This window comes from Neolamprologus multifasciatus, chromosome 6, assembly GCF_963576455.1.
Source record: "Neolamprologus multifasciatus chromosome 6, fNeoMul1.2, whole genome shotgun sequence".
Classification (NCBI taxonomy): domain Eukaryota; kingdom Metazoa; phylum Chordata; class Actinopteri; order Cichliformes; family Cichlidae; genus Neolamprologus; species Neolamprologus multifasciatus.
This window is the reverse complement of record NC_140444.1, coordinates 737,501-751,131: the sequence shown is the minus strand read 5'-3', so window position 1 is coordinate 751,131 and position 13,631 is coordinate 737,501. Positions and strand designations below refer to the sequence as shown.

Here is a 13,631-nt window from a genome sequence, read left to right as displayed (position 1 = left end):
AGTAACGTGGTTGCAAAGCCTATTTCCTGTTTCCTGATGAGTTTTTGAGCTCAGTCTTTAGTTTTGGCTCAAATTTAAATCTATGATGATTCTTAGTCAGAAATGTTCTCCGACCTCATTGGTTCAGACCTTCAGGCGTCACACCGGCTTTCCAAACACAGAGACGACCACGGCAAAAACGCTCGCTGTTGCCAAAACTGACATCACAGCTGCACAGGTACATCTAAGCCACAGCTGTACCGCCGTGTCAGACACTCAGAGGGAGGAGCTTAAACAGAGGAAGTTGGCCGATGGCTGCATGACTTCCTGTGACGAGCACTCGTTCTTTGCTCACCTGTTGTCACAGGTTAGAGCACCAGAGCAGCATGACATCACGTTTGTCTGCCCTCCCCCGCTAACCTGATGCATCAGAGGCTTTTACAGCGTCTGCAGTTCCTCTGACGGCCACTTGAGGCTCCAAACTTGAGTCAGTCCACTTGTGATGATGTTTCAGTTCCAGGCGTCGATGTTTCACTTTTACAAGCCAGCGTGTGACAAGGTTGCTACCTCCATCTTTTATATACAGGCTGTGCTTCCTACAGGCCCTCAAACAAACGCTCCACGTGTTCTTCAGACGGCCTGCAGTGTGAGACCAAACAATAAAACACCAAAAGTCGATCCCACCCCGTCACGGCTGATTTACACAATCCCATAAACTGCTGCAGGCATCTGAGGAAATTAACAGCTAACATCACAGGAAGCACTGATGTGCCGACGGCGATCAATAACCCGTCTGTTTAGCGACACGAAAGACAGGTGGAGGCAGGAAAACGACTGGAAAAGAATCTACAACAACGCCGCACATGTTTAAATCACCTTTAATAAAAAAATCACAATGTTGACAGAAACAAGAGGAAGAACTTCTACTTCCTGTTCTGCTCATTTCTATCTTAAGGGGTCGTCAGCTTCGTCGCAGAAACAGGTTATCCTAGGGTAAAGCTTTGAACAGCAGCTGGCAAGGCCCGATGACCATATAAGGACAAGAGCTCTGTGACATCATACAGACCCAAGAGTAGAAAAAAACCCTGTAGTTTGAGCCAATCCTCCACCTGTGCAGTTATATCGCACCTGCACGACACAGCTGGCTGAAGCGTCACCTGACCTGAGCGTGACCTTTTGAATGACATCATCTGACCAATGATATGGCTGCTGTGAGGTTACTGTACTAAGAGAGGCGGAGCTTCACATTTGGTGAAACTCTTGGATTTTAATTGGATGTTGCTGATGATCAACTACGACTCGGCTACGACGGAAATAAAACCCGAGGCTTTAACGAGGTTTTCATATCCTGAAGACGCGAGACGAGCCGCCGGCGCTGCCGGTGCGAGCCTGTCGGCATGACGACACGAAGCTTGATCAATAATGTAAAAGCAGTTTGAGGTGAAACGATGAAAACACACCGGCTTGAGTCATCTCAGCGCTCACGTCTAAAGCCACACAGGCTCAAACGCCGACTGGCAACCATGGCAACCGCCGGTCGTTAAGGAGAAGAGTGATGACACCGTGACCTCTGACCTTTGAGGGGGTCAGAGTAAAAATGTGAGGCACGTTTATGAAAAATGATTTTATTTTACAAAACCAAAAGCAGCTCCGTGGCGTTCCTCTTAGAAAACATACTAAAAAAAAACAAAAACAAACAGACGCCATTAGGCTGCGCACGCCGCCAGACGACAGAAATCCCCCAAACCGCCAGCCCCACCCCCCCTCAGTCTCTGTGTCCCGTCTCTGATTGGACGAGGCGACTACTTCTTGGCGTAGGTGATCTTCATGGCGCAGGTCGCCGTGATCCGGAAGCCCTGCAGCGCGTCCTTGGCCACGCCCGCCTGAGTGTCGCTTTCAAACTCCACGAAGGCGATGTCGTGTTTCCCCGGCACAAGTCGCACTTCTTTGAAACCCGGAAACCTGCAGGCGAGAAACAAATGTTGGAACATCAGGAGGCTGAGCACGCTCAGATCGCCCGTCAAACTCTGACGTATGATTTGACCACAAACGTTTGAAATACGGACTTAATAAAAACATAAATGAAGAAATGTTCTAACTTTAAACCTTTGATGTTTTCAGCTGAGCATAAATGATCAGATTTGTAAATCACTGCATTTAGTTTTGTTCACATTTGTTTAAAGTCTTAAAACAGGCGCCGTCGAGGAGCTCAGCAGCCTCGTGGGTGGAGCTGTGGGTGGAGCAGCAGGTGTGTGTGCAGCACTCACTGGTTGAAGAGCATGGACAGCATCATCTCGTTGGTCTCCTCGGGGAGGTTACTGAGGAACAGGATGTAGTTCGGAGGGTTGTCTGGAACCTGCGAAGAGAACGAGAGCCGCATCAGCGCCTGGTCGCAGCACGCCGTTAAAAGCGAGTCACTCATAACTCTGACGTCTCCCACAGGTGAGCCAGAGACGGGAAACGGGAGGAGACACGGGCCAGCGTGGGATTTATGTTCACTGTTTTCACTTTTCCACAAATTTTAACAGAAAATTTTAATTTTCTAAAAGTTTGAGTTATTTTCCTGCTGTTAAAGCAGTTAGACTGCAACACACTGCTGTGGCCAGAAGGTGGCGCCGATCCACTGTTTGCAGCCACGTTAAAACAATGACAACAGAACACAGGCGGTGGGGATCAAACCACTGACGGCCCACAGCCTCCCACTGCGCCACGGCAAACCCAGAGGGCGCCGTCACTCAACTGTGAAAGAGGTTTTTCCGGCTCCTGTGGAACAACAGGCAAAGACATGACAACGCTCAGGTAAAACTTACCTGCACCGCAGGTGTGAGCGCAGGAGGGGCCAATCCCTGCAAACAAGAAAGAGGACAGAGGCGTTAAACTCTGAAACACGTTCAAAGGTTTCATCTCCAGAGGAACGGCGAACAGAGCAGAGTCAGAAATGAATACGGCGCCGGGAAAACCGGGAACAGCAAGAGGAGAAGTGAGCGCCGAGTGGTTCAGACTTCGTTAAACGACAGAATAAAGGAGCAGAGCGCAGCAGCCGTCCTGGTTTAAGGCTCGTTTACGTCCGCCGCCCGCCACGCTGCTGCCATTTCCTGTCGGAAACCCTGTTAGAGCGGCTGATGAAGACGAGCCTGGCGGCTTCACCTGCAGCCGATTTAGCCTGAAATGAGGCGTCTGATTTATATTCAGTCCAATAAAGACGACTACGAAGCAGCAGCTGGAGCTGCGACGTAGAGACACGAAGTGCAGCTCCAACATCATCGTGCTGGGAGACAGCTGCAGGAACATCTGGATGAAGTCGTTTACTGTTGATTGTTTGTACGCCGTGACCCACGTTAGACGACATCAGGTGTCACGCCGGACAGACGGGGTCAGAGTTTGACCCCGAAGTCCAGGTTAGAAACGTACAACATGAAAATGATCCGAGTGAGCGCGAGCACGCATCCACTACAGCCCGCCCCCCGCGACCAGCCCGGCCCCCCGCGACCAGCCCCGCCCCCCGCGACCAGCCCGGCCCCCCGCGACCAGCCCGGCCCCAACGAGCACTAATTAATTTACAAATACATTCACATGTGATCATACCGGTATTACATGAAGGGTTTCTGTACACAGGCCCCGCCCACCCACCCTCCTTCATGGTCCTATCATTGTGGGAGGCTGACGCCATGTCTAACATAAACAGCTACCCGTTAACGTTGGCGGGTTGCCACAGCGTTTGTCATAACGACGACTAACACGTTAAACGCACTTTTTCAAAATCTTTAAAAACAGAAAAACATCAAACGTAAAGAGAAACGGCGCCCGCGCTGGTAAAAGCCTTTTTCAGAGGGAACCGTCGCTCTGATCCACCAGACGAGAGATTTCTGCCATCGCTGGTCTTCCAACACAAACCGACCAATCACAGCAGCCGTGGGCGAACAGCTCACTGTCAGGTTAAATCGCTGTTTTTGTGAATGGCGTCTGGTGAACAGTAACTTCCTGTCTCGCAGCAGGAAAGAGGTGAAATCGTCCTAAATATGAATGTTTACAGGTTTGATGAAGGAGTGAGGGGAGACGTTTTATTGGCTCGCTCACCGGCGCCGGTTTCTTTGTGGCGTTAGCCGCCAGCTCCTGAGCCTTCTTCTTCTCCTTCTTCTTCTTCTCCTTGTCGCCATATGATCCTTTGACCTTGGCGATGACCTCAGAGTCGGTCTTGGCGTACTGTATCCTCTGGAAAAAACAAAAGGGTTAAAGGCACAGCTGCTCAGAGGGAGGAAGTCAGCGATGACCACGACGAAGGTGGCATTCCGGCCTACCATGGGCTTGTTGTAGAAGGGGAAGCCCTGCAGCTGCCTCAGGGCGTTGGTGGCGGCGGCGAGCTCTTTGAAGATGACGAAGGCCTGTCCCCTCATCTTCATCGTCTTCATGGCCACGATGTCGATGACCTGCCCGAACTGGGAGAAGAGCGCGTAGAGCGAGCGCTTCAGCTCTGTGGGAGGAAGATGAGACACAAACATCTCGACGTTCATCCCAGAGTCTTTTTATTTTTTTATTATAAGGAGGGTCAAAGGTCACAGGCAGCTGGTACTCCATCCCCGGTGATTAATCAGTTAATTAAACTTTAAAGTCTTAAAGAAACGATTCATGGATGAAGCTTCAAGAATCAGTCGAGCTGCAGTCACATCAGAAATAACTCTGAGGACGATTATTACTGCCAAATCTAAACGTTTGTCTCAGTAAAACTTTAACTCTGGAACATTTGTTTTATTTATTGATCTTAAAAATGATTGAACTGAGAAAGCAGGGCTCGGAGTCTGGAACCACATCTGTGCAAGAACTTTATAAAGTTTAGATTCCAACGAGTTACTAATCAGAAGATTTCATCTTAATGATCAGTACGGCCACTTAACCAAATAAAAAAGAAATAAGAAGAAAACTGAAAAATGAGGAATTCGTTTGACAGTTTTTTATACTGAAAATGATTAAAACATGTTTTGAAACAAAGTTCAGAGTGAAGCCTGCAGAAAAAAGGCTCCTCGTTTCCTGCAAGAAATTCATTTTTACCTGCGATTGTTCTATTTCTCTGCACTCAAATAGCACACACACACACACACACACACACACACACGTTTACTGAACTGTAGTATGGATGTGTTGAGATGCGTTTAAGGTCATTTTGTGTGATGTGGACTTTTCTCTGAATGCCACAGAGCCGATGACTTATCCCGACCCCGGCACTACAAAACTACTACTAAGTTATTCTCCCTGATTTCCCCTGAAGGGGACGCTGCTGGCAGCATCTGACCAATCACAGTTACTGATACGTGTGCTGGCAGCAGATAAGATTTTCAATGAAAGGTGAAACTACACATAATAAAGACTGAAAGTAGAAAAGAGTGACGATATTGTTAAAGTTTAATAAATAGAAAGAAGGACTTTGAGGCAGTCTAAAAGAATCAATGGTTAGCTGTAAAGATGTGATTATAAAGTTAGGGCAGAGTGGGCCGTAGCTACTCTGTCCTGTCTCAGCAGCTTGAGGCAACTGTTGCTGAAACTGTTGGAAAGAAAGCCGGTAAAACGCCGACTGTGTGCGCTAACAGTTAAATCAATACCACAGCTCTCTCATTAAAACACAGAGCAGTCTGATGGATTATAATCAGAGTGTTTCATTAAGTTAATGCTCAGTTTTTATTCTTCCGGCCTTTGCGGTGTTTAATGTGTCTGATTGTTAAAATTAGATAATCAGCATTGTGATCGTCAGCACAGCAGTTTTTAATGCCGATTTCAGCAGAAACTCGCTGCTGTTAGCCATGCAGAGGAACAGCACCCACCTTCCTTCTTGATTTTATCGTTGATGTTGTTGATGTAGATGGTGTGGTTCGGTCTGATGTCCATGGTGGAGTCTGAGGAGACAACAGGAGAGCAGCTTCTTCAGTGTTCAACTCCACCTTTAAACCTCGTTTACCCGTTTAATACTTGCTAATGTCTCGGTAAACTCACACAACCAGAGCACCAACAAATCGTTTACGTTACACTTTAAAACTCGCTGTTTGAGGAGATCTGGCTAAATCAAAAGCTTCAGCTTGAATTCATTCAAAGCTTCCCAGAAACCTCTCTCACTCGGCTAATGTTAGCATGTGTTAGCTTAGCTCAGCTAGCCTTTAAACTAAATGTTTTTTTCTGGCGTCGCTTCAACGTCAAAAAATCGCCTTTACAGATTTAACCTCCGCCCGGCAGCTCCTCCGTTAAACCGCGGTCAGGGGAGCCTCGGATAAACGTTTTTAACATAAATATGGAGCTCACCTCCTCTCGGCTCACACCGCTCATGTAGTTTCCGGAAACACTCGGCTGTGGCGCCGGCCGAAGCTTTCACGACCTCTGCCCTCTGCCGCCACCAGCAGGCCAGGAGGAGAACTGCAGCTACATGTGAGCTTATTACAACTCATTAAATCTAAACTAAAATCGGAATCAGAATACGTTATTAAACCCCTAGTAAATTATGTGGGTCACAGTTGCTCCAAGACAGTAACAGTAACAGACTAAAGTATTTAAATAATACAACATGTTACAGAGTTTACAAATTTAAGAAATAGCACTAATATGTACAAATCGCCCAGTTATAAATATTAAGAATATTACAAAGGTGAGAATATGACATGGGTGGAATATATATGTTTGACATTTCACTCTAACCTGTGAACTTTATCAGTTGCTATTTTACTGTAGAGTGTGTGCAAAAAGGATGTAACTAGTGTGTACAGTGTGTTAGATGGAGGAGTTGTACAGGAAGCCACAGGCAGGAATAATTTCCTGTGTTGTTCAGTGGCGTTTTTGGTAATCTCAGTCTCTCACTGAATGTGCTCCTGTGACTGGCCAACATGTCATGGAGTGGGTGGGAGGTGTTATCCAGCATTGTCTTTATCTTAAACAATCTCTGCCTCTCAGACAGCACCCTAAGGGAGTCCAGCTCCATCCCCACAACATTAATGGCCTTGTTGATCAGTTTATTGAGTCTGTTGGCATCAGTGACCCTCAACCTCAATCTTCCAATACAGCACTTATTTTCAGTCAGATAAAAAACAATGCTAAAAAAAATCTGACGTTTTCTTAATTTTGAATTTTTCAAACTTTTTTTTTTTTAACTTCTTTTCATGATTTTTCGCCAGTCTTCACCTGTTTAGGTAAATATATGTGTGCAGATTAATTTCAGTCAATTAAAAACCTGTCAGGTATTTTTATTATTATTATTATTAATCAGATTTTGCTTTCTGTATACTTATTTTTTCATATAAAACCTCAAATGTGTGTTTTTGTTTACCCCCAGTTATTAAAAGATGTACATTAAAATCTCCCGCGTCCTTTTATTTCTTCATACAGATCATTTCGCGTCCTTCCGGAGGTGTGTCCCCTCCTGGCTTCCATACATCCCGATGTTTTTACCACCTGATGCCGGCTAGCAGGCTAACAGCTAGCAGCGACCGCAGGTCTGAGGCAGCGGGACAGCGACTCGGTGTCAGCGGACCCTGATAGCATCCACTCGCTCCCGAGACCTCCTCCCCCCCACCCGGTCTCCACCTGTGCCCTTTGGACCATTCTCCGCTTTTATCTGTACGACTTTTGCCCCGTCTATCCGCTCGCCTGTTAGCTGACATCGGCTACAAAGCGGCTCCTCTCCGCGGAGCGGCGGGCAGCAGCGGGATGAGCCATGGCGTCGGTCCGGGTGGCTGTGCGGGTCCGGCCCATGAACAGGCGGTGAGTGACTTTAAGCTTATCACGGCTCATGTTCACGATTTAAAGGCAGGCTGACGTCATCGCCTCACCCGTGTGTACCTGAGAGCCTGCACGGGCTCACCTGGAGGAGTCTGCAGGGATGAGGCCCCAGGTTTACCCTACAGCACATCCGTCTCTAAGTCAGGGTTAAAATGTGGGCTGGTTTCATTAGATTGTGTTTTATTCCGGGGACAGTCTGAGTATCAGGAGGTTTTTGATGTTTGAGTCTCAGTTTGGTTTATTTTGATCACTGAAGCCTCCTCAGGATGTCAGACAGATCTCAGCAAAGTGCAGTTTGATTATTGTTGTTCCAGCTGGTTTTATTCTCATTTGGTGGACATGATAACCTTGAGTCAGAGTTATTCTGATGGTAATGATTATGGGCAGACCCTCCTCTGCAGGTTTGTGCTGACAGATTTGATCAAACAGAGGTTTCCTTTGTGTTTTTATATTTTAGGTCAGCGTTGCTTTACTTCTTTCCTAAAGTAGAGATATTTTTATTTCGTTCCCACAGCAGCTTGGTTCATGTCTGTTGGCTGTTTTCAGTCGTAGCTGTGACCCGTCTGCTGACATTTTATTTTTGCCTCAGTCAGATTTAATAACCCGGATATCGACTCTCTGGCAGCCTGTCACTGTTCCAGCTTCATATGTTAAGTCTGCGGCTTTGCATGATTTTTGTGTGGGGCTGAAGGGTGCAGCAGGGCGGGGTGAGAAAAATCCACACCTGTCAGACTGCTCATTGAAAGATTACAAAGACACACAGGTCCTCTCTAATGTACGGAGGCCCAGAGGCGCCAAACTGACTGACCTTTGTTGGAATATTCTCACGCATCCTTTCAGACTCTGCAGAGTCGTTTAGAAACAGGAAGTGATGTCATCAGTCTCCAGAGAATTTGTCATTCAAAAGAAAAACCTCAACCTTCACTGGGAACTGAAGTGTTGTGTGTCCTACACCTCCAGGCATAAATATTGTGTTAGTGAAACTGAGAGGTCCGTGCGCTGTGTGTGTGGATATAAAATCATTGTCGAGCTTTAAACTCGTGATTTGTGGTTTTTCTGACGGGCGTCTGAGAAACCTCACGACACACAAACACACTGACACACAAATGTGTGAACCTGGATTGTGTGCTGGTGTCTCTGACGTCATGACCAGGTACACATTATTAACGTGTTTACCTGAATCGTAACTTCGTGAGACTGTGAACGTGTTATTTGGTGCTCGGAGGATAAAGATGCGTTTTAGTTCCAAAGGTTAGAAACAACAGGAGAAGCGCGCGCTGTGAAACGCAGCACAGACGCACAGCTTTCATGTTTCCAGCTCGTTCGTGTGTTAGAGGGCGTTCATACCTGTGCCTGGTGTATCCGCAGAAACCCGCTCAGGAAGGACCTGACGCCGCACATCTGTCCCCGAGCCGCACATCTGTCCCCGAGCCACACATCTGTCCCCGAGCCACACATCTGTCCCCGAGCCGCACGTCTGTCCCCGAGCCGCACGTCTGTCCCCGAGCCGCACGTCTGTCCCCGAGCCGCACATCTGTCCCCGAGTCACACATCTGTCCCCGAGCCGCACGTCTGTCCCCGAGCCGCACGTCTGTCCCCGAGCCACACATCTGTCCCCGAGTCACACATCTGTCCCCGAGCCGCTCGTCTTCTGGAGCTACAGCAACAGATTAATAATAATTTATTGTTAATATACAGAAAGGTTCTGGAGCCAGTCCGTCCAATGGAAACATTTGGTGGATGTGACACGTTCACTCTGACCGGCCTGCTCCACCTGTCTCCACCTGTCTGAGGGCAGCAGGGGGAACGTGTGGAAGCCTGGTTCTGTAGTGCAGGTTTCCAGGTGTTTGTGAAAGGACGACCTTGACGTTAATGTCGGGACCTCGGGGGCCCGCAGCAGGTTACGGCCCTGCTGCTCGCCCTGTTTATGTCACTGCATCAGCTCCAGGCTGGAAGCTTTAAGTCCGAGTTTAAGCCAATAATCAGATTTCTGATCTACGTGCAGTTTAACAAGTATTTGTTCATGTTGGCAGCGCCGAGTGTTCCTGCTGCTGGATCTGTGTGAGCCTGAGATTATTGTTTCAATCTGCTAAGACTGAAGCAACATCCTGAACTTCTCACTAATGTGAGCTTTTCAAAATAAAATCTGAGTAAGATGAAAATGACATCAGTGAGAGCGCGAGGTGGGCGGAGCGTTCACACAGAGGAAGCATGAGAACCACGGCGCAGGTTAATAAACGTTTCAGTCTCATGATCCGCTGACCTTTGACCCTTTTTTCTTTTTAGCTCCGGTCTGGTGTGTTTGTGTTAACTCGATCTCCGGTCATGTGAAGCTTCTGTGGTCGTATCAGCAAAAAAAACAGCACAGAAAAAAATTAAATATCTACATATTCAAATTTATTTAAACAAACAAGCCCCTCCTCCTCTGTTGTTGTTGTTGTTGTTGTTGTTGTGGGCAAACGGCAGATTTTAAAGTGTTTCTAAGCGTTTCTTAGATTATCGGTTATATCTGAGTTCAGACGCCGCGTGCTCAGCTCTGCTCTGAGGGGTGCAGCAGGCACAGCAGGATAGCAGGTGCAGCAGGCGCAGCAGGTGCAGCAGGTGTAGCAGGTGCAGCAGGATAGCAGGCGCAGCAGGCGCAGCAGGTGCAGCAGGTGCAGCAGGTGTAGCAGGTGCAGCAGGATAGCAGGCGCAGCAGGTGTAGCAGGCGCAGCAGGTGTAGCAGGTGTAGCAGGTGCAGCAGGTGCAGCAGGTGCAGCAGGTGCAGCAGGTGCAGCAGGTGCAGCAGGTGTAGCAGGTGCAGCAGGTGTAGCAGGTGCAGCAGGCACAGCAGGATAGCAGGTGCAGCAGGTGCAGCAGGCGCAGCAGGTGCAGCAGGCGCAGCAGGTGCAGCAGGTGCAGCAGGTGCAGCCGGGGCAGCAGGATAGCAGGTGCAGCAGGTGCAGCAGGCGCAGCAGGTGCAGCAGGCGCAGCAGGTGTAGCAGGTGCAGCAGGCGCAGCAGGCGCAGCAGGTGCAGCAGGTGCAGCAGGTGTAGCAGGTGCAGCAGGCGCCGCAGGTGTAGCAGGCGCAGCAGGCGCAGCAGGCGCAGCAGGTGTAGCAGGTGCAGCAGGCGCAGCAGCTGTAGCAGGTGCAGCAGGTGTAGCAGGTGCAGCCGGGGCAGCAGGATAGCAGTGGAGGGTGTACGAGGCCGACCTGGAGGCGATGATGTCATATACGAGTCTCTACGTCAGGTTTTCACTGACAGCCTGTTCACGTCATTATCATCGGTCTCTATGTATCATCTGTGTAACTATGGTAACAAACATGTGACAGCGTTGCCGTTGGCAGCGTTCTGAAGCTGAAGGGTCGTCCTGGTCGCTCTGTGACGCTTCGTGGTGTTTTTCAGGGAGAAGGATCTGACGGCAAAGTGCATCATCGAGATGGAAGGAACCAAAACCTCCATCACCAACCTGAAGGTAACGCTCTTACTTGTCAGAATGGCGGGAAAACGGGCTCGCCGCTCTGTTTGTAACCTCTGAGCTGTGATTGGTTCAGATCTCCGACGGCGTCCTCGGCGACTCGGTGAGGGAGCACACCAAAACCTTCACGTACGACTTCTCCTACGACTCGATGGACTGTAAGAGCGCCACCTTCGTCTCTCAGGAGAAGGTGAGCGGGTCGCTCTGCAGCCCGTCGTATTGACTCCGCCTCCGTGGTGTCACGAAGAAGAAATGCAACCTCGTTTGTTCTCTTTCACTCGCAGGTTTTCAAAGATTTGGGCTCCGACGTGCTGAAGGCGGCGTTCGAGGGCTACAACGCCTGCGTCTTCGCCTACGGTCAGACGGGCTCCGGGAAGTCCTACACCATGATGGGAGCGCCGGTGAGACCGCCAAAGTGTCTTTAAACTGACTTCCTGTATTTTACTCAAAAAAGCCTCGAGCGCTGAAGCTGCTGCCGATGGCAGATTACGCCGTTATTTGCCGGCATCGACACTCGTCCGTGGTCGATCCGTGGTTTCTTCATGTTACCACGAGCTGAACGCTCCGAGCGCGTTGTGACGGAGCACGGCGATGGTGTAGATCAGGGGTGGGGAACTCCAGGCCTCGCAGGCCGGTGTGATGCAGGTTTTAGATGCGTCCTTGATCCAACACAGGAGGTCGACGTCTTGAAGTTCTCCAGGCCTGGTAATGAACTAATCATGTGACTCAGGATCTAAAACCTGCAGGACGCCGGCCCTCGAGGCGTGGAGTCCCCGCCCCGACGTAGATGAAAGCTCAGCCAGCTGATCTGATGTCTGTCTCGGTTTAGGGCGACGCCGGCCTGATCCCAAGGATCTGCGAGGGTTTGTTCAGCCGGATCTCGGACGCCACTCGATGGGACGAAGCTTCGTTTCGCACAGAAGTCAGGTGAGAGTCCGACTCTGGCGCCCGAGGGCCAATCAGAAAGGCGGCTTTCACGTTTGTGCTTGTGTCCTCAGCTACCTGGAGATCTACAACGAGAGGGTCAGAGACCTGCTGAGGAGGAAGTCCACTCAGACCTACAACCTGCGGGTCAGGGAGCACCCGAAAGGCGGGCCCTACGTGGAAGGTAAAACCTTTATCAGCGCCCCTGAAACGCTGATGCAGTTTGGTTCTTTTCGATGATTCTTGGGGGGCGGGGCGTTCGCGTCACACAGCCCGCGCTCGCTCTTCTGATCTTTGATCCGATCGTCTGAGCTCGGCGTGTTTTCCCTCCTGACCTCAGATCTGTCCAAACACCTGGTGCAGAACTACGGCGACGTGGAGGAGCTGATGGAGGCCGGAAACATCAACCGCACCACCGCCAGCACCGGCATGAACGACGTCAGCAGCCGCTCGCACGCCATCTTCACCATCAACTTCACACAGGTCAGCGACGGTCACGGGTTCCACGTCAAGTAGCTGAGCTCGACGATTTTCATACGAATATTTTTACCAATAATCCGAGAGAAGAAGAAGAAAACAAGCCGCCACGAGCGAGAGAAGAACCACGATGAAATGATCGCCGTGCTGATGGCGTGGATGTCGTGTAAACGTTGTTGTTGCTGCTCGATCCTTGTAGGCCAAGTTCGACGCCGAGATGCCCAGCGAGACTCTCAGTAAGATCCACCTGGTCGATCTGGCCGGCAGCGAGCGAGCCGACGCCACTGGAGCCACCGGCGTCCGACTGAAGGAGGGCGGGAACATCAACAAGTCGCTGGTCACCCTGGGCAACGTCATCTCTGCTTTAGGTCAGGTTTGTCTTCAGGGGCGGGGTTAACTGTCTTTAATGTTTAAGTCGCTCCCCATCCTCCTTCTGACTGATGGATGTTTCTCGCTCCAGCCGACATGTCGCAGGGCGGCGTGAACACCAACCTGAAGAAGAAGTCGGTGTTCGTTCCCTACAGAGACTCGGTGCTGACGTGGCTGCTGAAGGACAGCCTGGGCGGGAACTCCAAGACCATCATGATCGCCAGTGAGCAGAAAACACGACGTGAACGTGTGCGAGTGTCAGAGAGCGCCCCGAGAAAACGCAATCTGCTTCTGTTTCAGCCATTTCTCCCGCCGACGTAAACTACGGCGAGACGCTCAGCACTCTGCGCTACGCCAACCGAGCCAAGAACATCATCAACAAGCCCACCATCAACGAGGACGCCAACGTCAGGCTGATCCGAGAACTGCGGGCTGAAATCGCCCGGCTCAAAGCTCTGTTGGTGCAGGGCAACCAGGTAAGAACTACAAACATGGCGGTTGTTGTGCAGGACTCTTTCTCTGTGCCTTTTAAAGTGATGCGTGTCACACTTGTCAGATCGCTCTGCTGGACTCGCCCACCGCCCTGAGCATGGAGGAGAAGCTGCACCAGAACGAAGCCCGGGTGAGTCTCACGCCGTCCGCAGCTTGACCTCCGTCACGTTTACGGCTGC

The 13,631-nt window shown here is 50.0% G+C and overlaps 2 protein-coding genes across 9 annotated transcripts in view; one reads left to right on the top strand and one right to left on the bottom strand.

The window, feature by feature from the left end:
• Window positions 1–843: 843 nt before the first annotated feature.
• snrpb2 (small nuclear ribonucleoprotein polypeptide B2) lies at window positions 844–6,491 on the bottom strand. 2 transcript variants are annotated; one of them, XM_085162668.1, is made up of 7 exons: window positions 6,265–6,491; window positions 5,793–5,864; window positions 4,278–4,450; window positions 4,057–4,191; window positions 2,790–2,825; window positions 2,247–2,335; window positions 844–1,941 (listed from the first exon to the last, which is right to left on the bottom strand). In XM_085162668.1, exons 2-7 carry the CDS (start codon window positions 5,854–5,856, stop codon window positions 1,782–1,784), a joined length of 657 nt encoding a protein of 218 aa, XP_085018794.1. In that variant the 5' UTR covers window positions 5,857–5,864; window positions 6,265–6,491; the 3' UTR covers window positions 844–1,781. The 2 variants fall into 2 exon arrangements, with proteins under 2 accessions (XP_085018794.1, XP_085018795.1); XM_085162669.1 differs by lacking the exon at window positions 6,265–6,491 and adding an exon at window positions 5,962–6,242.
• An 861-nt stretch (window positions 6,492–7,352) lies between these two features.
• The window catches only part of kif16ba (kinesin family member 16Ba), a 23,379-nt gene continuing 17,100 nt past the window's right edge, over window positions 7,353–13,631 (top strand). For 2 of the 7 annotated variants that reach the window (XM_085162656.1, XM_085162654.1), the window contains exons 1-11: window positions 7,353–7,713; window positions 11,118–11,187; window positions 11,267–11,380; window positions 11,475–11,591; window positions 12,020–12,117; window positions 12,189–12,298; window positions 12,455–12,597; window positions 12,791–12,959; window positions 13,052–13,183; window positions 13,261–13,436; window positions 13,517–13,582. In XM_085162656.1, the coding sequence (XP_085018782.1) occupies window positions 7,667–7,713; window positions 11,118–11,187; window positions 11,267–11,380; window positions 11,475–11,591; window positions 12,020–12,117; window positions 12,189–12,298; window positions 12,455–12,597; window positions 12,791–12,959; window positions 13,052–13,183; window positions 13,261–13,436; window positions 13,517–13,582 (1,242 nt within the window). In that variant the 5' untranslated portion in view covers window positions 7,353–7,666. The remainder of the gene's footprint in view (window positions 7,714–11,117; window positions 11,188–11,266; window positions 11,381–11,474; window positions 11,592–12,019; window positions 12,118–12,188; window positions 12,299–12,454; window positions 12,598–12,790; window positions 12,960–13,051; window positions 13,184–13,260; window positions 13,437–13,516; window positions 13,583–13,631) is intronic. The other 5 variants (XM_085162658.1, XM_085162657.1, XM_085162655.1 and 2 more) reach the window with 4 other exon arrangements.